The 26,523-nt window shown below is 41.5% G+C and overlaps 1 protein-coding gene across 1 annotated transcript in view; it reads left to right on the plus strand.

Annotated features, from left to right (window-relative positions):
• Positions 1-26,523, plus strand: part of PLEKHG7 (pleckstrin homology and RhoGEF domain containing G7) — a 93,391-nt gene that overhangs the window by 16,312 nt on the left and 50,556 nt on the right. The window contains exons 5-8 of the mRNA XM_065934201.1: positions 5,963-6,090; positions 8,671-8,711; positions 24,776-24,874; positions 25,777-25,920. Coding sequence (XP_065790273.1) covers positions 5,963-6,090; positions 8,671-8,711; positions 24,776-24,874; positions 25,777-25,920 — 412 coding nt within the window. The remainder of the gene's footprint in view (positions 1-5,962; positions 6,091-8,670; positions 8,712-24,775; positions 24,875-25,776; positions 25,921-26,523) is intronic.

A 26,523-nucleotide genomic window follows, 5' to 3' on the forward strand; every position in this document is an offset into this window, starting at 1 on the left:
GTGTGATGCCTGGGTGTGTGGCTTGCTCAAATGTGGGAGAGAATTCTCTGGATTCTCTACATTGTTGCCACCCCAGCCCACACTATGGACCTTCAGATCTTCAGCGGAAGACAGAGTAAGGAGAATTTCTGGTACCAGAAAGGAGACAAGATTATTCCAGCAACCATGGGACTAGTTCCTTCAGACCTGACCGGCCTGGGGCAGCACAACACAGGGTTAGTGAAAGTGCGGTTTTGTCTGGGTTCGGGTGCAGGGGAGGCGGGAGTCTGGCAAGCCAAAGAGGACTGTTAAGTCTGGGTCAGACACCCGATTAGTTATACAACCTCCTGGGTCCAGAATTTTATCCTAAAACAAAGAGCCAGAATAGCCAAGCATAGAACCAAAAGACCAAAAAAAAAAGGTTTCTCATAGTTGTTTAGTTTGCTTCTCCAAACTACTAAAGGATGGCAAGAAACTATACTGTACTTAACAGTGACAGTAGCAAGCCAGCCACTCCCCAAACATTTTGCAGTTATTCTCAGCTCATTCCTTAATTTAATCTTCCTATGAGGAAATTGGGTACCAAAAAATTCTCTACCACACCCTCTTCACACAGGATGCCATGACCTCGTGTACATATCATTTCATTGGGGGAAGGGAGATAAGTCTGAATTTATTACAGTGATTGCTTCCAGTGAATAATCAATTTAGAACTGGACACAGTGACCCTGTGTGCATGCTATGTCTTAAAAGAAGCAGTCCCATTTAGAATAGCAAAAATAAGATGCAAAATCCTGATACAGCTATAAGAATTACTTAAAGAGATACTTTTAAAACATTCTAGGCCTGACATTACATATTCAGATTCTTATTCAGTTAGTCAGGGCCGCATCTGTGGTCAGCCCCATTGCGGGGACAGCTATTATAAGGCCAGTGATGAGTTTTCTATGAGTTTTCTATCCTTTAGCAGTTACTAAAAGAAGTAGGTGGGGCTTGCTTGGTGGCTCAGTTGTAAAGAATCTGCCTGCAATGCAGGAGACCCAAATTCGATCCTTGGGTCAGGAAGATCTCCTTGGGAAGGGAGTGGTTACCCACTCCAGTATTATTGCCTGGATAATTCCATGGACTGAGGGGCCTGGTGGTCTATAGTCCATGGGGTCACGAGAGTCGGACATGACTGAGTGACTAATACTTTCACTTTGGAACCACCAGCACCTCCCGCCCATGAGACCTAAGTGCACAGTCATTCTGAATTCATTGCAGTTGCATTAACATCACTAACCCAATAATCTGGGCATCTCTGGCTGATACAGGCATGGGTTCCTGTGCAGAGTGCCCAGAAATCGAGTCTGCTGCCAGGCCCAGGTGATGCAGAGGCAGGTTTTCTGTCCCAGTTCATGTCTCTTCATTTATTATGTGCAAATGTTCTTTCTTATTGTTTTCCTAGGTCTCCATGTGGTTACAGCTGTAATTCTTGGTATTTTTATTAACCTGTTCCCTCTTCTGATGAACACAACAATGTCATCAGAGCTTCTGTTACACCATTCCTTGGGCATGCCTACCTTTCTAGAATGAGCATCCCTGGGTCTTAGACACCAAGGCAACAAGGCCAAGGTCATGACTCAAGCCTAGTACAAGGCAGTTGTTTTCCCCCTGCTCCGTGTGTGCACACTGAAGGCCAAAACCTGCCCTGATGTGCTCTCCGAAGGATGCCTCGTGTCAGCAGGTATCCCAGACACGAAAGAAATGGATGCGGGTAACCGAATCACTTTCAAAGGTGGAGGAACTCACATTGCATTCTGTGTATTGTGTATGCATACAATTTTATTCATTTGTGATCCAGAATGGAAGAGCAAATTCATTTGGAATCTATCTGTATATCATTCTATAGATTAACATGGCTGTTTATTCAACAAGCTTATTTGGATATTTATTCTATGTCAGATTCTGTACTTGGTGCTGAAATTCTGTGATAATAAGACACAGCATGAGCCTTCAGCGAAAGCATTGTAGAGGCAAAGTGGGAGGAAGTGGGAGGAAGTAGGGCAAAGTGGCTCTCTTTTGGGTGGATTAGAAAAGATTTCTGCAGGGAGAGCATCTAAGCTAGAATTTAGTGATGCCTGTGAGTATGTGTGCCTGGCAAAGTGGAGCTAGGCAGGCAGATGGGAACTGCCTGAGCCAAGTCATGGAGGCGTGACGTGCTGGGTGAGTTTAAACAGTGAGTAGCCAGCTCTTGCTGGAGTACACATTCTGCAGAAGATTGTGTCAGAAACGGAGAGCGATGGCTCAGTGTGCACAGGTTTGGTTATTGTTCTTGTAGTCAAGAAATATTTATTGACCCCTTACTGCACACGAGGATTTAGACCAGGAGGTAGGAACTTAGGGTGAGAGAGGAGTAGATAAGACATGAATGTGCATAACTATCCTGTAAAGTAAGATACTTTCCGCAAGGGAGGACAACCTCAGAAGAATCTTTTATTCATTCATGTTCATCAGTAACCATGGATTGAGGACTAAAGGAGCACCCACCGACACAAATGATAAGACGTGTTTCTTAAATAGAAGGAGATGGCATTCTAGTGGGATAAACAGACCCATAAATAGAACATGATATTATAGTATATTCAACGACCAACATAATCACGTTTACTGACAGCTTACTAAGTTCCTGTCACAGATCTAAGTGCTGTATGTTGATCGGTTGATCTTCACAGAAAAAGTAGGTATGATTATTGTCTACATTTCACAAATGGCAGTCAGGACCAGAGAAATTACTTGCTCAGTCAAGGTCACTCAGCTAAGCTTAAAATCCAGGCACTCAGCTAAGCTTAAAATCTTAGCCATTGTTCTGGAGAACTATAGAAGCATGGAAGAGAAATGCATAAGCCAGCCTGAAAGAGGCCAGGGAAGACAGATTCTTCTATTCCACCATTCATTATGTCCTCTCAAAGTCCCAAGGGAATATAAAGATAGCTTATAGAATCTTAGGCCAAATTCATAGTACTTACCGGATTGTATACCATCTAGAGTTTAAGCTCAAAAGACTAAACTTTTTCCCCCGAAGTTTACGTAGCTTATATTTCCTGTTTAAATTACTGTGTTTTTTCCAATCCCCTCTATCTCCATAAATACCAAACCTCATTATATGCTTCCAAGGTCTTTATCAGGAACAGTATCAAGTTTACAGGGAAGCTTCTAATACTCGTTTTCGGGGGACCTCTTGGGGCTCCCAGTAGTTTATGCTACCTAATACCTTTTGGATAGCACTGTGAAGATTCCTGGCTGGATTTGTGTACTGCTAATTCATTATACATCAGTCCCAGTGTTCTGTTTGCAAAATGAAGAAACTAGAATTGTATTTCTCATTCAAATTACTGTAACTTTTCCAGCTTCTACTTAACTCAGACCCCTCCATCCTCATAACCACCATGGACATTAGATTGGCAAATAACAAAAGTGGGAGTGTTGTGAAAAATTGTAACTCTAATGATTTTGTTAAAAACCTCATCAAAAATAGGTGGTGAGAAAGTCAAATGAGAGTGCAGAATTCTTGGAGAAGGACGTCCAGGATGAGGAGATGTGTGTCAGTTAAGACAGCCTTTGTCTGCATATCAGAACCCAACTAGAACAACATAAACAAGTAAAGGATATTCTCTTATAACATAACATAACATCAGGCCCCTTCTTTTCTCCTGTTCTGCTGTTTCATTTGTAAGATTACTGGTATACTTTCAGGTATCAAGCCATGTTCCTGACAACAATAAGGGAAAAGGGTGAATCTAACCTCCTTTGTCCCCTTTGAAAAATTTTCCCAAGAGCTACACCCTGAAACTTCAGTTTAAATCTCATTGGCCAAATTTGTGTCACATAGCCTCTGCTAGCTGCAAGGGAATCAGGGCTTGTCAGTGCAGTAACTCGGCACATGGCACCCCTGACAAGCAGTGTTTTGACAAGGGCAGGCACATTGGCTTGATAGCTAGCAGTTCTGCACCATTATTCTAAAATTTTCCAATTAAAAAAAAAAAGGAACAGAGAGAGAGGCCAGTCAAAATAAATTTTTAAACCCTAGGAAATGCAGCTAGTTGAATAAATCTGAGCCTGATTTTATCTAAGTAATTTCCTTTCAAGTTCCTTAGATAATCCATGGCCCTAAATCTCATGAGATGAATAGGAGTTAGACGTTTGGAGAGGGCAGAGAGAGTACAAAGCATTCCTAGTTAAGTCACTGACATGTGAAGCATTTTGTGTGGGAAATTGCAATCCATTCCCAGAGAAGAAATGGCAAAGTAAAGAGTATTAGCAAGGTTACTGGGCCAGTTCATGGAAGGCTTGTATGGATTCTTTAAAAACATGTTTATCTGAAGCTAGGAGGGACTAGGGCCAGACTTATATTTTGGATAACTTACATTTAGTGACTAGGTGTGGGATGGGACCAAAATGATGGAGCAGAAGGTGAAGATAAAAGTGATGAGAAAACTGTGTTAATACAGATGGAAGCCGTTGAAGACCTGGTCTAGGGGATGCCAGACAGCACACAAATATGAACAAGTATTTCTCTGAGCATCAGAGGAGACTTCTTAAGAGGAAGCAGGTTTTTATAACTGACAGTTTAACTTTCTTTTATGCCTCTGTCATCTGTCTGCAGAATCTGAGGCATTCTTACCTCATAGATTTTGTAGCAATTTAAAACCGCAGATGCAGAGGTCCACCTTCAGACCTACTGGATCAGAAGTCAAGAGTTAGGACTTGGGGATGGGTAATAAGATAAATTCCACTTGCTATTCTAATACCAGGCTTTGGTCAATAGCATGTTAGGCCTGACAGGACATGAGCAGGACCCCAGCAGCAGATATATTGATAGGAAGAAAAGCGTGAGATCCAAGAATATTCAGTTATGAGACAAGAGATGAAAGTACAGGCAGAAAGGGCATCAATCCTGCAAAAAAGTCAGCAGCATGGCACTTGGCTACAAGGCATTGAGGACTCACGCTATAGGCAGGTGGGAAAGTGGAAGGATCAGAGGATGGACTGGCCTAGGGAGCCTCAAGGGGCTCCAGGCAAGGCCTCTTTGTTGGAGGAGGAAAGCTGCGTGGCAATGACCCAAATCATATCCAAAGGAATATGACAGACCCAGACTCCAAACATTCAAGGCAAATTCATAACTATACTTTTTGTTGGAGACAAAATTCCTCTGTATATAAAGTAAATGATATGCTAAGCTATTTGATTAAAAAGGGAATGTAGAGATTACATAGGTTGGTAAGTAGAGGGAATTGCATTTCCTCATCCTCAGAATAGACTAAAGGACTATCTGAACAGCTCTGATGCGGAAACTGAAAATCCCTACAATTGAATGCTGTCATTCCTTACTCCTTTTGTTCCTTAGAAATCACTGATCATACGCCTAGTGGTTTTGCGGATACTCCGCACGGTGTCTGATGCCAACCATTTATTTTGTGCACTTCCGACAGACAGGAAGTTTCTTGAAATAGGGTAGAAGAAAGGAGAAGGTAGATAGGCCTGTTGGCTAAGCTTTTCCAACAGCAGTTGCCATTTTTCCCTGGGAAAATAGAAGTGTTGCTTTTAAACAACAAGCCTCCGATATCTAGGGGTGTGTGTGGTGGTACCCGTGCATCCTGTTCCCTCTGAGGCCATATGAATAACTTGCAAAGACTCTTGTGTTTAAAGGCTTTCTCCTAGTGTCCTCCTGAGTCAGAACACATCTGGTATATTTGTGTTGACACTTCCAGGTAAACTCTTCTGCTTTGGATAAGTCAAAAACCATTAACAGTCAGTAAGGCTCAAAAAGGTGTCAAACATGGGGTGTGGGTCATCAGAGCCCTCCATGCCTGGAGTGGCCTCGTAAGGAAGCCAGCATTAATTGAGCTGCCAGCAGTCACTTCTGAGTACCGAGGGTTGGTCTGAGTGATACCACTCCCTGCATGTCAGCTATAAGCACTCCCCTTCCATCTCCTGAACACAGGTTCTACGAGCACAGGAGGAGTTCTGTGGTGCTCAACTTACCTGGCCTTGAGGTGTTCCCTGGGGACCTTCTGGTGTCAGCTGGAGCCGCGGACTACCTGTGCCATCCACTTCTGCTGCTGAATTCAGGTCCTGTCGGTTCAACTTTTATTACATGCCCGCTATGGAATGGATGTTATAATAAGCAGAGGATATTTACAGAATATTTAATGACTACAAGAACATGCACACTAACAAGTTAGATATCTCACCAACTAGGACAAGCATCAGCTGTGAATTATGGGAACCAACTGACATGGGCGTCCCACTTAGAGAGATGGATAAGTTATGGACCTTCCTCAAGAGGTCCTCTTGTCAAATAATATACCTCATGTCCAGGACCTGGAACAGGTGCACCAAGTGATAGTCACCTTCCTGGAGCAGGATGTCCTGTCTGGGCTGGTGGGCAGCATCCCTACCATTGCTGTCATCCACTCACTGCTCCTGGCCTTCAGCCCCACACCAGTGTCTCCAACAAGGGTGGTACCCGTGGAGACAAAGGACCTGGTGACAGCAGATTACTGTTAGAGCAGATTAGAGGGATGCAGCCTTAAGGGTGAATGTTCTGCATCTTGAAGTCAGTTGTGGAAAAAAAGAACAGTTGCGGTGTTCGGGACACATTCCCATGGTCCCAATGGTAGCCATTCAGAGCTAAAAGGAGACTTGAATATTATCATTCACCCTGCTAGTTTTTAAACTGGCTTTGTTCTTAGCAGAGCCCTTTTTTACAGAAGAGTCCTTACCTGGAAATCCAGTCCACAAAACAGATCCAGATGGAGTTTCAGTGCTTGAGAATGGGGCGAGTCCCAAAGACTCACCTCCAAGGCATTCCCCTGAAGCGCGGGGCCACCTGTGGCAGCATCCTTGGGAAACCACCCAGCTCTTTCCTCATTCCCATGTGTGTGCCAGGCGAGACCCGGCAAGGAAGGGTGACCTGGTCGTGGTGCCCGCTGGTGTCGGAGGAACGGGATTCTGACTCTTGACTGCTGGCTAGCCCAGTGAGCCCTCCACCAGCCTGCACCAGCCGCCTGTTGTACAGGCAGCCGTAGTCGTATGTGAGCAACTCAGCCATAAGTGAATAAAGTGTAAATGGCATTCGTATAGCCCTTCAATCTTTGTAAACCCCTTTCACATCTACTGTCTTATATAACACAACAATCCCAGTGACCATCTGTCTCATAGGATACAACCATCCAAATGAACACACAAAAAGGGATTCAGTGGACTCAAGGGACTCAAGGCCGGGCCCCTTGACATTAAAGCTAGTTCTAAACACAATATAGCCTTAAGAGTTAGACCATGTTCTGTAATACTTTGCACATGCTCTAAACTGGGTAACAACTAAATCAGTACTTGCCAGATGAAGAGTTTCAGCATTGTCTGAAAAATTCTGGGGTCCCATGCCAGACCTTCTGAACTAGAAGCTCTGGGAATGGGGCCCAGCAATATGTTTTTTAATAAGCCCCCAGGTGATTCTTTTGCCAGCTAAAGGTTGAGATCCACTATGCTGAGGAACAAGGTCACAATTGCTGCATGATATTCTTTGTTCTTTGCTAGGCGGGTGTACCTGGCATCACCGTAGATGCCACATAATGAAAGATATGGAGCATTCTTCACCATATCCCTCCATGCCCTCGTCTCCAGGAGTTTAGAATAGAGTCTTCATGTCCCCACACCATGGTCTCATGTGGTGCTTCTCCAGAGATGCCAATTATCGCAGTTCAATTTGGACATCATAATTTAACTCCAGACGTTTGAAGGCTGAGAGTGGTAAAGCAGATTTGTCTCTAAGGGAGGTTCCACCTAATCTCCCCTTTAGAAAGATCAATAAGGTGGTCAGAATGAGCAAGGTAATTGATTGGCTTCCAGGGTTCCAATGGGAATAGTCCCTCAAGCACACTCTTTTTTAGTAAATACTTTCATCTGATGGAAGTATTAATATTATGCAGAATCTCCTGATGAATGAGTAGAAACAGAGACAAACCTTTAAGACATCCATTTTGTGTGTGGAATTATCAGAATATCTCACCTAAACCTGAGAGATGATTCCCAGCCTTTTCTGGATTGCATTAAAAATTAATGAAAATGACATAAAAATCAAGAATCCACAATCTAATCTCTTTACTTCCTGATCATCAAAAGAATGATTACTGAATGACTTCTCGATTTGAGGCAACTCCTGACTCTGTGGATGATGTCCAGTAGAGACAATAAGCCCCTGATCTAAAGATTGGTGATATGTTGATGTCCCCCTATTTCAGGAGTCTGCATTCATCCACACCTGGGGGTTATATGCTAGGGTGGTTTCCAGTGTTAGAATGAAGCCCTTTCAGCTCCCAAAGTCCTATAACTCTGTCTAAAATTAATTATGCAGCATTTTATTGCATTTTATAGATTTCTCCTTGAACCGTAGGGGGAAAAGAGACTGAAACAGGACAGTATCACCAGAAGGTAGCAATAGAACACCAGCCTTTCAGTTGCAACATTGTTTCATTCACTCAGGACATAAATACAAATATCCATTCTGTGCATTCTCAAGAGAGGGAGAGGTAAAGCAGGAAAAATTCTGTTTGGCTCCTTTGGAAAAGCGGGTTTTATAAAGCACTGCCTTGATTTGTCACTAGTTCCTCAAAGTACTAACACATCGTCTCTAATTTCTTCTCCCACCAGAATCCAAAAAGCCAAGATGGCCTTTCTCCAAGAGAGGAGTGGTGAGTGTTGAGCAACTGTCATTTTTGTTTTAATTAAGCCTCCAGTAGCTGGGAAATGAAGGAATGCCTGAAAAGCCTCTTCATCACACTTTACCTTCTTGTGACAGCAGATGGCACAGGAAGTTTAAATTATATCATCACTTTTGTAGTAGTGGATACAGAACTTGCCAAATGATGCCACTTGGTGCAGTGATACAGTGCTAATTGCCAGTGGTTAATGAGCTCTGCAAGAAAACAAAGCAGTCCTAATATTGTGATGCCTCACAGCTCCAAATTTATAACTTGACACAGCGTAGGAGACGGCTCACTTGATGGAGAAAACTTGTACAAGCGTATGCCCCAGTTTGCAGTCAGCGTCGAGCATATTGGGGACATTGAAAAATTAATGAGATATTACAGACACAGATTCCACAGATATATTCTATTTCTGGGAAAGCCAATTGGATTAATCCTAGTGGATTTTCTTTAATTCCTTGTGCCCTCAATTATTGAAGAGTTATAAATTGAAAATCAGCGGTGCCTGATTATTTCCTGCCTAGGACATGAGCTGGCCACAGTGAAAGCTTCCCTGCCAACATGCTGAGGACAGAGGGAAGGAGAGTTCCTCACTCCTGGAGTGAGGAGGAAGGAGAGGAACTGATTGTGTTCACCCCACGACACCTACACACCACAGCCAGCAGCACCAGGAGGGCCTGATGAGTAGTTACTGCACCTCCTTGTGTTAAAAAACAAAAATCTGCTCACGTGGCCTCTCCAATCAGTTTGCCATCAGTTGCTGACATCTACCTTGGAGGTTCTCTGGATGCACATACCTTGATTTTTTTTTTTAAGTACCATAGCTAAGTTAAAGGCTTTCTGAGATTTCAATCCCAGCTGCTCCACTTATTGCTCTGTGACCTTGGCCAAATGAATTCATTTCCCTCAGCTCCAAGTCCTTCCCTGTTTAAGAAAGAAAAAAAAAAAAAAAAAAAGCAGATGATTATAGTACCAGCCTCACAGGGTGGTTGTGACAAATAAATAATGCATCTGAAGTGTATCCCAGCACTGGGTGCATCTGCACAAAATCAGTATTGGCCGTATTTTTGAGAGTATCATTTGTGACCAGGGTTTGGAACACTACTTGTTCTCATAATCAAGTATATGAGTGACTTTCACATTTTTTCAAGGGGAAAAAGTTTGTGTGAGTGTCTTAGTCACATTGGGCTGCCGTAAAATACCACAGGCCAGGTGGCTGAAACTGCTAATATTTATTTCTCACATCTCTGGAGGCTGGGAAGTCCCAGATCGAGTGCCACATGGTTGGGTTCTGGTGAGAGATCTTTTCCTGGCTTCCAGATGGCCTGCTCCACCGCGTCTTCACATGTGGAGAGAGAGCTCTGTTGTCTCTTCCTCTTCTTATAAGGATACTAATGTCATCATGAGGGCCCTACTGTCATGACCTCATCTAAACCTAATTACCTCCCAACAGTTTCACCTGCAAATAACACTGAGGGGTTTGGGCTTTAAATATATGAATTTTAGGGGAACAGAAACATTCAGTCCATAGGGACACAGTCTAAACATCACAAATTGAAAATCATAAACTGTTAGTAAAATTATAATTTGTCACCAGGGCTGTTGCTCACCAGTCATTCTCATTTTGCCCCTCTTTAGGGACATGATATGACTGTTTTCCTGGCAGGTCTGAGGCAGGGCCTGTGGTGCCGCCTCTCCTGGGATCCTTGCTTATTTAAATGGAAGCAGAGTCAGTTGTTAGTCAGGTCTGGGGTCTCAGCATGCATGCAGTCGTGTCCAACTCTTTGCGATCCCATGAACTATAGCCCACCAGGCTCCTCTGTCTATAGAATTCTCTGGGCACGGATACTGGAGTGGGTTGCCATTTCCTTCTCTAAGATGAGAGGAAGGGGCATCTATCAGCTCTCCTGAGGGCTCCTCCAGAGCAGGAAGCTAGATTGTGCTTTCAGAAGGGAAGACTTACCTAAGGAAGGGATATACTTACAAGTTTTTATGATCCATCTGTTTTTTTCCCATAAAGTAATTTGTTCCACATGTATTGGATAACTGTATGTGCCAAGTGCTGGACTAGGTATGTAAGATGCCAAGATGCTCATTCTCAGCTTACAATTGAGAAGGTCAGACTGACATGTAAATTGGAAAAAAATTAGATAAATGGCTTGCACAATGTTGGAGGTGGGTAGGCAGAGGTGGAGATACACAAAGAACAATCAGTGAAATGACAAAATGTTTCAGTAAATGTTCTCAGTCAGTAATGGAGGGAAATTCATTTCTTAAAGGCCCACTTTTAAAGGGACACAACATCTGGTCTCCTTAAAATTTAGTGTCTACTCCTCCATCTTTTTAGCCTTTTTTATTGAGCAATACATATTTATATAAATGATAATCCACATCAGTATCACACACTGCCATATTGTAATGTATTTCCCCAATCTATCACAGATATTTCCTTTCATTACCTTTCTTTCTTCTCTCATTCCTATCTTCCCAACCATCGGTAACAATATTTGTAATAAAAGCAAGCACATATATAATTTTTACCATGTTACCAGGTAGTGTTTCTGTTTACATATTCCTGTTTAAGTATTTCATAGTTTACATATGTTAGCTCAGTAATTCTCACAACAAACCAACAAGGTAGATAACATTATCATCCCCATTTTGCACATGGGGAAACTGAGGTTCAGAGAGGTTTGAATAGCTTGCCTGAGATCGCACAGCTCATAAGTGACAGTGGGGATATGTCTCAGCAGCCCCGGGCAGTACTGCTCTGAATCTGTTTTAGCCCCCATACCAAATTGCTGCTCCAGCTGTGGGGTCTATAACCAGACCTGGGTACTCCTCTCTCCTCCTCCTCATCACAGCTCTCAAAGATCTTGTCTCTCCTCACCAATTCAAGTCAACCACTAGGAAATCCACATATTCACATACAGTCAACCCTCTGTGTCTGTAGGTTCTGTATCCTTGAATTCAGCCAACTGCAAATAAAAAAATATTTGAAAAAATACTCCAGAAATTTCCAAAAAACAAAACTTGAATTTGCCATGCAGCAACAACAGTATACATACTATTTACATTGTGTTAGGTATAAGTAGTCTAGTGGGCTTCCCTTATAGCTCAGTTGGTAAAGAATCTGCCTGCAATGCAGGAGACCTGGATTTAATTCCTGTGTTGGGAAGATCCCCTGGAGAAGGAAAAGGTTACCCTCTCCAGTATTCTGGCCTGGAGAATTCCATGGACTGTATAGTCCATGGGGTCAGAAAGAGTCAGACACAACTGAGTGACTTTCACTTTAGAGATGATTTAAAGTATATGAGAAGATGTGTGTAGACTGTATGAAAATACTTTTTATATAAGGGACTTTAGAATCTGTACATTTTGGTATCTGAAGAGGTCCTAGAACCAGTCCCCCTAGGATACTGAGGGCTGACTATATATCAGTTTATTCCTGTTCCATATCACCAGTGTCTACTACAAACTTTCATTCCACCTACCTCTTAGGTATTTTTTAATTGGAGGAAAATTGCTTTACGATGTTGTGATGGTTTCTGTAGTACAATGCTAATCAGCCATAATTGTGCATATACCTCCTCCCTCTTAAGCCTCCATCCCCTCCTCTGATCCCACCCGTCAAGATCATCACAGACCATCTGACTGGGTAACCTGTGTTATGTAGCAGCTTCTCACCAGGTACCTGTTTTAAACATGGTAGTGTATATATGTCTGAGCTGCTTTCTCCATTTGTTCCACTCTCTCCTTCCCCCACTATGTCCAGAAGTCAGTTATCTATATCTACATCTCCATTCTGCCTTGCCAATAGGTTCATCAATACCATTTTTCTAGGTTCCATGTATATGTGTTAATATACGATATTTTTTTTCTCTTTCTGACTTCACTCTGTATAACAGGCTCTAGGTTCATCCATTTCACTAGAACTGACTCAAATTTGTTTCCTTTTATGACTGAGTGATATTCCATTGTATATACGAACCACATCTTCTTTATCCATTCATCTGTCAGTGGACATCTAGGTTGCTTCTCTGCCCTACCTGTTATAAATGGTGCCGCTATGAACTTTGGGGTACGTGTGTCTTTTTCAGTTATGGTGTTCTCAGAGTATGTGGTCAGTAGTGGGATTGCTGGGTCGTATGGTAGTTTTATTCCTAGTTTTTAAAGAAATTTCTATGCTATTCTCCATACATCAGTATGAAATCTCCCATACTGTTACATCTAGTGGCTGTATCAATTTACTTTTCCACCAAACAGTGCAAGAGGGTTCCCTTTTCTTGCACATCATTTCTAGCATTTACTGTTGGTAGGTTTTTGGATGATGGCCATTCTGATTGGTGTGAGGTGATACGTCATTGTAGTTTTGATTTGAATTTCTCTAGTAATTAGTGATATTCAGTGTCTTCATGTATTTATTGGCCATCTGTATGTCTTCTTTGGAGAAATGTATCTTAAGGTCTTCTGCCTATTTTTGATTGGGCTGGTTTTTTTTTCTTTTCTGATATTGCACTGTATGAGTTGCTTATATATTTTGGAGATTAATCCTTTGTCAGTTGTTTCATATACCATTATTTTCTCCCATTCTGAGTTCTCTAGTGCTCAGTCGTGTCCGAATCTTGCTGACCCCATTGATCGTAGCCTGCCAGGCCCTTCTGTCTGTGGGATTCCCAGATGAGAATACTGGAGTGGGTTGCCATTTCCTTCTCTCATCTTCAGGGTTGTCTCTTAATCTTGTCTATTGTTTCCCTTGCTGTGCAAAAGCTTTTAAGTTTCATTAGGTTCCATTTGTTTGTTTTTGTTTTTATTTCCATTACTCTAGGAGGTAGGTCAACGAGAATCTTGCTGTGATATACGTGTACTGCCTATGTTTTCCTCTGAGAGCTTTATAGTTTCTAGCCTTACATTTAAGTCCTTAATCCGTTTTCAGTTTATTTTTGTGTAAGGTGTTAGGAAGTGTTCTGTTTTCATTCTTTTACATATGTCCAGTCTTCCCAGCACCACTTATTAAAGAGGCTGCCTTTGCCCCATTATATATTCCTGCCTCTTTAGTCAAAGATAAGGTGCCCATAGGTACATGGGTTTATCTCTGGGCTGTCTATCTTATTTCTGTTTTTGTGCCAGTACCATACTGTCTTGATGACTGTAGCTTCATAGTATAGTCTGAAGCCAGGAAGATTGATTCCTCTTGTTCTGTTTTTTCTTTCTCAAGGTTGCTTTAGCTTTTCAGAGTCTTTCATGTTTCCTTACAGACTGCAATTTATTGTTCTAGTTCTGTGAAAAATACCATTGGTAGTTTGAAAATGATTGCATTGAACCTGTACATTGCTTTGGATAGTATAGTCGTCTTTACGATATTGATTCTTCCAATCCAAGAGCATGGTGTATCTTTCCATCTATGTCATGTTTAATTTCTTTCATCAGTGTATTATAGTTCTCTGAAATAGAGGTCTTTGTCTCTTTAAATAGGTTTTTTCCTAGATATTTTACTCTTTTTGTTACAATGTCAAATGGGCTTGTTTCCTTAATTTCTTTTTCTGATTTTCGTCATTAGTGTATAGGAATGCAGAGGATTTCTGTGTGTTAATTTTATATCCTGCAGCTTTACTATATTCATTGATTAGCTCTAATAAGTTTCTCATGGCATCTTTAGGACTTTCTATGTATAATATCATGTTATTTGAAAACAGTGAGAGTTTTACTTTTTATTTTCCAGTCTGCATTCCTTTTCTTTCATTGCTGTGGCTAGGAGAGGACTTCCAAAACTATGTTGAATAGTAATGGTTAGTGTGGGCACCCTTGTCTTGTTCCTGTTCTTAGAGTTAATGCTTTCGGTTTTTCACCACAGAGAATAATGTTTTCTGTGGGTTTGTTGTATATGGCCTTTATTTTTTTGTTGTTGTTTTTGTTTGTTTGTTTTCATTTATTTTTATTAGTTGGAAGCTAATTACTTTACAATATTATAGTGGTTTTTGTCATACATTGACATGAATCAGCCATGGATTTACAAGTATTCCCCATATATGGCCTTTATTATGTTGAGGTATGTTCCTTCTGTGCCTACTTTCTGGAGAGTTTTTATCATAGATAATAAAAATTTTGAATTTTGAACGATAAGTGTTGAATTTTATCAAAAGCTTTCTCTGCATCTATTGAGATGATCATATGGTTTTTACCTTTCAGTTTGTTAATATGGTGTATCACATTGATTGATTTGCATATGTTGAAGAATCCTTGTATCTCTGGGGTAAAGCCCACTTGATCATGATGCGTAATCCTTTTAATGTGTTGTTGGATTCTGTTTGTTAGAATTTTGTTGAGGATTTTTGCATCTCGTTCACCAGTGATATTGGCATATAATTTTCTTTTTTTGTGTTATTGTTGTCTGGTTTTGGTATGAGGGTAAAGGTGGCCTCATAGAATGAGTTTGGGAATCTTCCTTCCTCTGCAATTTTCTGGAAGAGTTTGAGCAAGATAGGTGTTATCTCTTCTCTAACTTTTGGCAGAATTCACCTGTGAAGCCATCTGGCCCTGGGCTTTTGTTTGTTGGAAAATTTTTAATTACCATTTCTATTTCCATGCTTGTGATTCATCTGTTCATATTTTTTATTTCTTCCTGGCCTAGTTTTGTTAGATTATACTTTTCTAAGAATTTGTCCATTTCTACCAGGTTGTCCATTTTATTGCATATAGTTGCTCTTATGATCCTTTGTATCTTTGTATTGTCTGTTGTAACTTCTCCTTTTTTATTTCCAGTTTTATTGATTTGAGTCTTCTTTTTTTCTTGATGAGTCTGGCTAATAGTTTGTCGATTATTTTGTCTTCTCAAAGAACCAGCTTTAGTTTTATTGATCTTTGCTTTTGTCTCTTTCATTTCTTTTTCACTTATTTCTGCTCTGATCTTTATGATTTCTTTCCTTCTACTAACTTTGGGAGCTTTGTTCTCTTTCTAGTTGCTTTAGATGTGAGGTTAGAATTGTTTGTTTGTTTTTGGTGTTTCTCTTGTTTCTTGAGGTAGACTTGTATTGCTGTAAACTCCACTCTTAGCACTGCTTTTCCTGCATCCCATAGGTTTGGGGTTATCATGTTTTCACTGTCATGTGTTTCTAAAAATCTTTCTTCTACTAACTTTGGGGGCGGGTTGTTCTTTTTGTGTTGGATTAGGTGTAAGATTACATTGTTTATTTGATGTTTCTCTTGTTTCTTGAGGTAGGCTTGTATTGCTGCAAACTTCCCACTTAGCATTGCTTTTGCTGCATCCCATAGGTCTTGAGTTGTCATGTTTTCACTTTGTCGTTCCTCTTTGATCTTCAGTGACCTCTTGGGTTATTCAAAAGCGTATGTTTAGCCTCTGTATGTTTGTGTTTTTTAGTTTGTTTGTTTTTTTCCCCTGTAGTTGATAAACACAGCCTTACAGCACTGTGGTCAGAAAAGATGCTTGAAATGATTCCAGTTTTTTTTAATTTACCAAGGCTTTATTTATGACACAAGATATGATCTATCCTGGAGACTGTTCCGTGTGTACTTGGGAAAAAAGTGAAATCTACTGTTTTGGATTGAAATGCCCTGTAGATACCAATTAGGTCCAACTGGTCCAATATATCATGTAAAGCTTATATTTCCTTATTAACTTTCTCTCTGGATGATTTGTTCATTGGTGTGAGTGGGTGTTAAAGTCCCCCACTATTATTTTGGTTACTGTCTATTTCCCCTTTAATAATTGTTAGCATTTGCCTTATGTATTGAGGTGCTCTATGTTGGGTAATTATAATTTTTATATCTTATTCAACTGATCCCTTGATCATTATGTAGTATCCTTCCTATCTCTTATAATGGTCTTTATTTTGAAGTCTATTTTATCTGATGAGTATTGCTACTCCCTTTTTCTTTCAATTTTTCTTTGCATGGAATACCTTTTTCCAGTCCCTCATCTTCAATTTCTATGTGTCCCTAGGTCTAAATTGGGTCCCTTGTAAAGAGAATATATTGGGGTCTAGTTTTTGTATCCTTTCAACCAGTCTTTATCTTTTGGTTGAAGCATTTAGTCCATTTTCGTTTAAGGTAATTATTAATATGTGTGATCCTATTACCTTTTACTTTTCTGTTTTGGGTTTTTTTTTTTATAGGCTTTTTGTTTCTCTTGTGTTTCCTGTCTACAGAAGCTCCTTTAAGATTTGCTCTAAAGCTAATTTGGTGGTGTTGAATTCTCTCTTGCTTCTGTAAAGCTTTTGATTTTTCTTTCAAAACTGAATGAGATCCTTGCTGGATACAGTAATCTTGGTTGTACATTTTTTTCCTCTCATCTTTTTCAGTATATCCTGCCATTCTCTTATGACCTGCAGAATTTCTGTTGCAAGATCAGCTGTTAGCCTTGTGCGGATCCCCTTATATGTTATTTTTTGCTTTTACCTTACTGCTTTTGATGTTTTTTCTTTGTGTTTAACTATCATTGCTGTGATTAATATGTCTTGGCATATTCCTATTTGAGTTCATTCTGTATGGGACTACCTGGACTTGGGTGGCTACTTCCTTTCCCATGTTAGGGAAGTTTCCAACTATAGTCTCCTCAAATATTTTCTCAGACCCTTTGTTTTCCCCTTCTTCTGTTGTTGTTCATTTGATCAGTCTTGTCTGACTCTTTGTGACCCCGTGGACTGCAGCAGGCCAGGCTTCCCTGTCTTTCACCTTCTCCCAGAGCTTGCTTAAACTCATGTCCATTGAGTCAATGATGCCATCCAACCATCTCATCCTCTGTTGTCCCCTTCTCCTCCTGCCTTCAATCTTTCCCAGCATCAGGGTCTTTTCTGATTAGTCACTTCTTCCCATCAGGTGGCAAAGTATTGGAACTTCAGCTTCAGGATCAGTCCTTCCAATGAATATTTAGGACTGATTTCCTTTATCATGGACTTGTTTGATCTCCTTTCTATCCAAGGGACTCTCAAGAGTCTTCTCCAACACCACAATTCAAAAGCATCAATTCTTCATCACTCAGCCTGCTTTATGGTCCAACTCTCACATCCATGGCTGTTTGAAAAACCATAGCTTTGACCATACCAATCTTTGTTGTAAAAGTAATGTCTCTGCTTTTTAATATGCTGTCTAGGTTTGTCATAGCTTTCCTTCCAAGGAGCAAACGTCTTTTAATTTCATGGTTGCAGTCACCATCTGCAGTGATTTTGGAGCCCAAGAAAATAAAGTCTGTCACTGCTTTCATTGTTTCCCCATCTATTTGCCATGAAGTGATGGGACAGGATGCCATGATCTTAGTGTTTTGAATGTTGAGTTTTAAGCCAAGCTTTTTCACTCTCCTCTTTCACTTTCATCAAGGGGTTCTTGAGTTCCTCTTCTCTTTCTGCTTATTAGGGTAGTGTCATCTGCATATCTGAGGTTGTTGATATTTCTCCCAGCAATCTTGCTTCCAACTTGAGCTTCATCCAGCCTGGCATTTTGCATGATGTACTCTGCATAGAAGTTAAATAAACAGGGTGGCAATATGCAGCCTTGACATACTCCTTTCCCAATTTGGAACCAGGCTGCTGTTCCATGTCCAGTTCTAACTGTTGCTTCTTGACCTGCATACAGATTTCTCAGGAGGCAGGTCAGGTGGTCTGGTATCCCATCTCTTTCAGAATTTTCCATAGTTTGTTGTGATCCACATAGTCAAAGGCTGTGGCGTAGTTAATAAAGCAGAAGTAGATGTTTTTCTGAAAGTCCCTTGCTTTTTCTGTGATCCAGTGGATGTTGGCAATTTGATATCTGATTCTTATGCCTTTTCTAAATCCAGCTTGTGTATCTGGAAGTTCTCAGTTCACATACTGTTGAAGCCTAGCTTGAAGGATTTTGAGCAGTACCTTACTAGCATGTGGAATAAGCACAATTGTGCAGTAGTTTGAACATGCTTTGACATTGTCTTCTTTGAAATTGGAATGAACACTGACCTTTTCCAGACCTATGGCCACTGCTGAGTTTTCCAAATTTGCTGGCATATTGAGGGTAGCACTTGAATGGCATCATCTTTTAGCATTTGAAATAACTCAGCTGGAATTCAATTACCTCCACTAGCTTTGTTTCTAGCAATGCTTCCTAAAGCCTGCTTCACTTCACACTCTAGAATGTCTGGCTCTAAATGAGTCATGTAAGTAATGTCTGGCTCTAACACCATTGTGGTTATTGGGGTCATTAAGACCTTTTTTGTATGGTTCTTCTGTGTATTCTTGGCCCTTCTTAATATCTTCTGCTTCTGTTAGTTCCATCCCATTGCTGTCCTGTATTAAGCCCATCTTTGCATGAAATGTTCCCTTGGTATCTCTGATTTCTTGAGATCTCCAGTCTTTCCCATTCTGCTGTTTTCGCCTCTTTCTTTTCATTGTTCCCTTAAGAAGACTTTCTTATTGTTCTTCTCATTGAAGGTCCTTGTTAAACATTTCTTATATCTTCTTGATCCATGCCTTCATTCTGTTTATCTGTGCCTCCATTTTATTTTCAAGATTTTGGGTCCTCTTTACTATCATTACTCTGAATTCCTTTTCAGGTAGACTGCCTATTTCCTCTTCATTTGTTTGGTCTTATGGGTTTTTACCATGTTCCTTCATCTGCTGCATGTTTCTCTATCTTCTTATTTCGTGTAGTTTGCTGTGTTTGGAGCCTCCTTTCTGCAGGCTGGAAGGGCATAGGTCCTGCCTGTGGAACCTGCCCCCCGTGGGTGGTATTGGAGCAGTGCCTTGTGAAGGCCTCCTGATTGAGGGGACGTGTACCTGTCATCTGGTGGATAGAACTGAACCTTGTCTCTCTGAAGGGCCGTGTTTTGTCCAGCAGTGTGTTTGGGGTGTCTCTGGGCTTGGTGTGGCTTTCGGCAGCCTGTCTGCTAATGGGCAGGGTTATGTTCCTATTTTGCTGAAGGGTTGGCATGAGGCGTCTGGCACTGAAGCTTACTGGCTTTTGGATGGGGCTTGGTGTTAGTGTTGAGATAAAGGCCTTTGGGAGAACTCTTGCCAAACAATGTCTCATGGAGCTGGGGATTCTCTAGTGGTCCAAAGTCCTGGAATTGGGTCTTCCAACTTGGAGATTCAAGCATGACCTCTTACTGTAGCACCAAGACTTCACAGGCCACACAGAAGACAAAACTCCAAGACAGTTGGTGAAAGCAACACTCACCAACCAAGAATACCCAAAGAAACTCACAGACTTGTAAAGAGAATAGAGAAATAAGAATAAAAACAGGAATCAAAAACAAAGAGAGCAGTCAAGCCAATAAAGAAATTCATAAATGGAAATGAATACTAAAAACTAGACTAGCAAAAAGACAAAATCAAAAATGTGGGGGGAAATGCAGTATAACTAAAGAGTATTGTAAAAATAGGAAAAAAAGTAAAGTAAGTTTATTTAAAAATAAGGTGTTTTTTAAAAAGGAAAAAGTAAGTTAAAAAGTAAAAATGAATAATAAAGAACATTACAATCCAAAAGGAGAGAGTGGTATAAAAAGAATGTCCTCCTGAGTCCTCCATTGTCCTCTCCATACAGTGTGCACCAGTCTGCCTGCTCAGAAAGTCCTCCAGTATTTCTGGGAAAGTCTCTAAACCTGCCGTGGATGCTGTGGGGTCAGCTCAGACTCAGATCTGGCCTTGCTCTCGCTTGCTCCCCAAATCCACAGTTTCCCCCAAAGTCTAGAGTCTCAGGCTAATTGCAGAGATTTAATCTGCTGCACTTATGGATACAGGAGTGAATTCCCATCCTCCTCTTTATTCACACAGCCGCTGGTGCTCCACTTTGGTTTGGGGCCCACCTCTGTTTGTAGGCCACCCTCAAGTGTCTTCCCCACCCAGACCAGAGGGGGCAGAAGTAGCAGCTCATTAAGACTCACTTGCTCAGTCAGGCTGGGAAGAAGAAGGGCTTTGGAAGCCTCAGATGGGGAGTGCCTGCTGCAGCCAAGGCCTATGGGAAGTTTCCACAGTCTGATGTGGGTCGTGCACTCTCCCAGGGGATTGGCCCAAGTCTTGGGTCTCTCAGTAGAGCTAATTGCATGGGCTCCCAGGGAGGTATGGGTTGTAACCTGTGCCTGCTCACAGCCTGATGACAGCTGCTCCTTCTAGAGTTGGGACTGCAGTAGCAGTATTTTGTCCCCACCTCAGGCCTTCTCCATGGCTTTGGCAGTGGGCAGTTGGCTTGCATTCCCCACTCTGGAATCATAAACTGCAGTTGTTTCTTGTTCAGTCACTGAGTTGTGTCCGACTCTTTGCCACCCCATTAACTGCAGCACACAAGGCTTTCCTGTCCTTCACTGTCTCCCAAAGTTAGCTCAAACTCAATGTTCATTGAGTCAGTAGTGCCATCTAACCATCTCATCCTCTGTCACCCCCTTCTCCTCTGTCCTCAGTCTTTCCCAGCATCAGGGTCTTTTCCAGTGAGATGGCTTTTCACATCAGGTAGACAAAGTATTGAAGCTTCAGCATCAGTCCTTCCAATGAGTATTCAGGGTTGATTTTCAGTAGGATTGGCTGGCTGAATCTCCTTACTGTCCAAAGGACTCTCAAGTGTCTTCTCCAACACCACAGTTCAAAAGCATCAATTCTTGGGTGCTCAGCCTTCTTTATGGTCCAACTCTCACATCCATATATGAGTACTAGAAAAACCATAGCTTTGACCATGTGGACTTGTGTCAGCCAAGTGATGTCTGCTTTTGAATATGCTGTCTAGATTTGTCATAACTTTTCTTCCAAGGAGCAAGTGTGTTTTAATTTCACGGTTGCAGTCACCATCTGCAGTAATATTGAAGTCCAAGCCCTGTCTGTCACTGTTTCCATTGTTTCCTCATCTATTTGCCATGAAGTGATGGGACTGGATGCCCTTATGTTAGTTTTTTGAATGTTGAATTTCAAGCCAGTTTTTCACTCTCCTCTTTCATCCTCATTGAGAGGTTCTGGAGTTCCTCTTCAGTTTCTGCCATTAGAGTGGTATCATCTGCATATCTGAGGTTGTTGATATTTCTCCCAGCAGTCTTTATTCCAGCTTGAGCTTCATCCAGCCTGGCATTTTGCATGATGTACTCTCTTTATAAGCTAAATAGCCATGTCTAGTTCTAACTGTTGCTTCCTGTCCTGCATGCAAGTTTCTCAGGAGGCAGATTAGATGGTCTGGTATCTCCATCTCTAAGACTTTTCCATGGTTTGTTGTAATCTACACAACCAAAGGCTGTAGCATAGTCAATGAAGCAGAAGTAGATGTTTTTTTGGAACTCCTTTGCTTTTTCTATGATCCAACAAATGTTGGTAAATTGATCTCTGATTCCTCTGCCTTTTCTAAATCCAGGTTGTACTTCTGGAAGGTCTTGGTTCACATATTGTTGAAGTCTAGCCTGAAGGATTTTGAACATTATCTTGCAAGTGAAATGAATGCAATTGTATGGCAGTTTGAACATTCTTTGGCATTGCCCTTCTTTGAGATTGGAATGAAGAGTGATCTTTCCCAGTCCTTTGGCCATTGCCAAGTTTCCAAAATTTGTGGCATATTGAGCACAGCACTTTAACAGCATCTTCTTTTAGGATTTGAAATAGCCCAGTTGAAATTCCATCACTTCCACTGTCTTTGTTCATGGTAATTCTTCCTAAGGCCCATTTGACTTCACACTCTAAGATATCTGGCTGTAGGAGAGTGATCACACCATTATGGTTATCTGGGTCATTAAGACCTTTTTTGTACAGTTCTGTATATATCTCCCTCTGGGGTTGGGCAATTCACAGCTGTTGCTCATCCCACCTATGGCATTTTTGAAGGTGAGTTCCTGTGATCTGCCTCACAGGGAGTTAGAAGCTCTATGCTGCAATGATCTCTTGCCTCTCTGAGAGGCCCAGTCTTTTCCCTGGACTCCCTCAGCTGTATCATACTAGCCTTCTCAGAATATCTTCAGAGCAGTCAATGCTGGTGCTCTTCCTGGGGTCCTGCTCCTGAAGTCTGAGCACCCAGCCCCCACTCGCCACAGTGGGCATGAGTGCAAGCAGTTCTCAGCTGGGAAGTGCTGTTTGGCAGTGAACTCTGTGGTGAATTCTCTCCGTTTGCCTTCTGAGCACCTGTTGCTTTGTTCCCCTCTGAGGTTCCAAAACTCCCCCTTGTCCTTACCTGTGAGGAGATTTCTGAATGTCCTGGAACTTTTCCTCCTTCACAGTTCCCTCCCCAGAGTGCTGGTCCCCATCTCAAAATCTTTTTTTTTTTTTTTTTAACCTTTATCTTTTGCCCTACCTCATTCTGAGAAGATTGGCATTCATTTTTGGAAGTCAAGGATCTTCTGCTAGCATTCAGAATGTATTCTGTATGAGTTGATCCACTTGCAGATGTATTTTTGATGTATTTGTGGGGGAGGAGGTTGATCTCCCCATCTTATTCCTCCACCATCTTGAAAGTCCCCCCACCTCTTAGTTATTAAATTCGAACCCTGAGAATTAACCTTGACTTATTTTCTTTATCTTCTATATTCTCTCAAATACCCTTAACATCTTCTCATTGCCTCTCCACCGGAAGCTAGTACCACCATAGTGGAAGGAGCACAGCTTCCAGCAATGGGTCTGTAACTCTAAATTAACATTTCCTTTGAGAGGACTGTCCCTTCCCTTCTCACTATCATATCCACCAAACACTTTGGTCAGGAGGTTGGTCAGATCCTTAGCCACAGTGAGTGTTCTTCAAGGTAGAGGGCTGGCGCCCACTTTCCCCATGTCCAGTCCGTCTTCCGTTGCCTCAGCTTCCGTATTTTCCAACTGACTGCTGATTTTTAATTTCCACAACATGCAGTCACTGTGGTTTCAGACATCAACGAAAGGTACATGTCCCAATTGCTGTAGGAGGTCCCCAACTGGCTCCAAGATATCTCTGCTACTGTGAAGTTAATACGTCTCTAATAAGTTTCTTCTTTTGGTGCCATAACCCTAACAGAGAATTCAGCCATGGCCCTTTAGCACTTTCTGAAATTGTTCCAGGGTTGCCTTTCCGACACACAGGGAGCTACATCCCCTCAATAGCAGATAAACCTTCCTTCTCTGGCTCCTTTACCTAAAGTTGAATGATGTCTACCAAACCACTTAGATCCAAGCTGGCATCATGAACCCTGAAGCAATACAGCAAGTTAAAATGTCATTTGTGATAAACATTCATCTGAAAGTCAGCCAGGTTGACTTTAGAAAGCCTCACATTGTTATTTGATAGCTTCTTCCTGGTTTAGTTGCTAAAATGAACTCTTAAAATGAGTAATTCATGATGTTGCAAGAGAATAGTGAATGAGTCACTATTAAATTAAATTTAATTAAAAAGTCACAATAGAGTAAGTTTCAAAAGGATATATGAATGTGATACCATTAAAAATTAATTATAAATACAATAAGAAAAATGTTTTCAGTAGTTACCTGGGGGTGGGGGAAGCCAGTGGAGACTACAGGTAACTGATTTTCTTTGTAGTTTTGTTTCTCAAGTTCTCTACAGAAACCATATATCACCTTTGAACCTGATTCTTTTGGCTAATATTATTTAAAAATAAAAATTATAACAAAAATAAGTAGGTGTTCCACTATAAGGAAACTAGAATTTCTAGCATATCCTGGTATTCTCCAGCTGAGAATTACTGTATTGGGAAGTTCCTTTAATACTCTGGACTTTATTCAGTCATCTGCTAAATGAGGGGTTGAACTAAGATCTCCAAGGTCCCTTCTGATGGTAAAGTCCATCAGAAAAGTTAGACTGTGAAGGCCTAACTTTTGCAGGGTGTGCACTAGACAGAAATCAATCTGTTTTTATGGCTCCGGCTTTTTTTTTTTTAATTAGTAAAATGAGAGGTTTGTATCAGCCATGTGTACCAGCCTTTCTCCTCCACATCTGACGTTCTGAACTCCTGTGGGTCAGACTCTGGCTCAGAAATGGCTTTTCACCTGTTAGTGATTCATAGACAAAATGTGCAGCCTGATCTCCTGCATGTGGGACCGTGAAACAAAGATGCTGAGGCTACCAGAGGTATATCATTAAAAGAATTCAAGTTTGAAAATCCTGTTCTTACAATCTCTTAGCAGGGCAAAGACAAGCACAAGCTTATATCCGATCTGGAAGACTGCCTGTCCTCTTTGAAGATTACAGACTTCAGGGACTATGAGTTCCACTCCCTGAAGGTATCTCCTGATTTGTTTTCTGTGTGGCTTCTTTTTTTATTTTCGTCAGTATTATAAGATGTCAGATTATTGTGTTTTTCATAATAATAGCAAAGTGCAGGAGAGAAGCCCAGACCAGGGTAGAAGGAGGTCTGCTCTCTCTAAAGCACATTGAAACCTTGGGAATGTCATTTTATCTTAAATAAAGTGATGGCCATGAGAGTACTTTGTAGACCAGGAAGTCCTGTACAAATGTTAATAGTTGTTACAACTCTTCTCCTCAGTAGGCCTTCATTTCCTCATTTGAAAAATAAGCTGGTTTTTATAAAACAATTTCTGATGGTCTCTTTAAACTCTCATTTCATGATTCTTTAGTAGTTAATTTCAGCAAGTGTTACTAGTGGAACCTGGATCAGATTTCCCAGTTCTGGGTTTGGGATTCTTTTTAAACTGTAAATAACGTGTCCATCCCATGCATGGGAGGAATTGATATCCCAAAGTCATGCAGAAAGAACTGTGGTTTGGGTGCCTCTACCCAGAGGGGTGGGCTTCCTGGTGACTCAGACAGTAAAGAATCTGCCTGTAATGCAGGAGACCCAGGTTCCATCCCTGGGTCAGGAAGATCAACCCCTGAGTTGAAAAGATCCCCTGAAGAAGGGAATGCCTCCCCACTCCAGTTAGAGAATTCCATGGTCATAGGAACCTGGCAGACTGCAGTCCATGGGGTCCCAAAAGGTCAAACAGGACTGAGCAACTAACACTTTCAGTTTTTCACTTGCATCCAGAGGGGTGCCTGGGGCTTGCAATGGGAAATCATGATTTGAGGGATTGCTTGTTTGTGCTGCACTATAAGTCCAAGAAAGGACAACAGGCCAGCCCATCAAGGTGGAAACATTTGTTCTCTCTTTTTCTCCCACATACAGGATAAGACCTGGAATGAAGTCATGGAAATGCATCAGAAACTTCCTACTAATCAATTAGACTTGAGAAAGCAGCAAGAGGCTGTGTGGGAACTCTTCACGAGTGAATGCACTTATTTTTTGGACCATTTATTAGTTCTTAAGATGGTAATGCTGGATTTAATTTTTGTTAGATGGAAAACGTTGGTTCTTTGGGGACTTTTTTTTTTTTCCCCATGCTGAAGAAAGGTGGGAGCCTCCCCTCTTTCAGGGAATCTTAAGGAAATTTTATTTATCTTTGGTTATTTGCAACTTGGTTTCTCTCCATTCTTTTCTTAAACATAGACTCTGAGGATTGGGTGAGACCTTCTCCGTAAACTAGTGCAGCGCTCCATGTGATGTCTGAATCTCTTCTGCCTGATTTGCCCCCTGTGTTTACACGCTGTCCAAGTCAGGAAGCTCACGTCCACCCTCAAGACAGCCATTCCATCTCTGATCAGCTTGCTCTTTGGGCTCTTTTACTCCTTTCTGGTCAGCCCCAGGCGTTTTGTCAGCCATGGAGCCACAGTCACAGATTTCCAAGACAACCATCCATGTGTAACACAAGGGATTTGGCCTATACAGTGTGTTCATGATGTCTGTCAGGAAAATGGTGCCCCTGAAGTTGTGCCGTGCAGTGGTCCTGATCTGGGGAGGCTCTGAGCAGAGAACTCCTTGTAGAAGAACCACAGGGCAAGGGATAGGAAGGGAGAAAATTCCTTCTAAGACCAC

This window comes from Muntiacus reevesi, chromosome 4 (assembly GCF_963930625.1).
Source record: "Muntiacus reevesi chromosome 4, mMunRee1.1, whole genome shotgun sequence".
In the NCBI taxonomy this organism is placed as follows: Eukaryota; Metazoa; Chordata; class Mammalia; order Artiodactyla; family Cervidae; genus Muntiacus; species Muntiacus reevesi.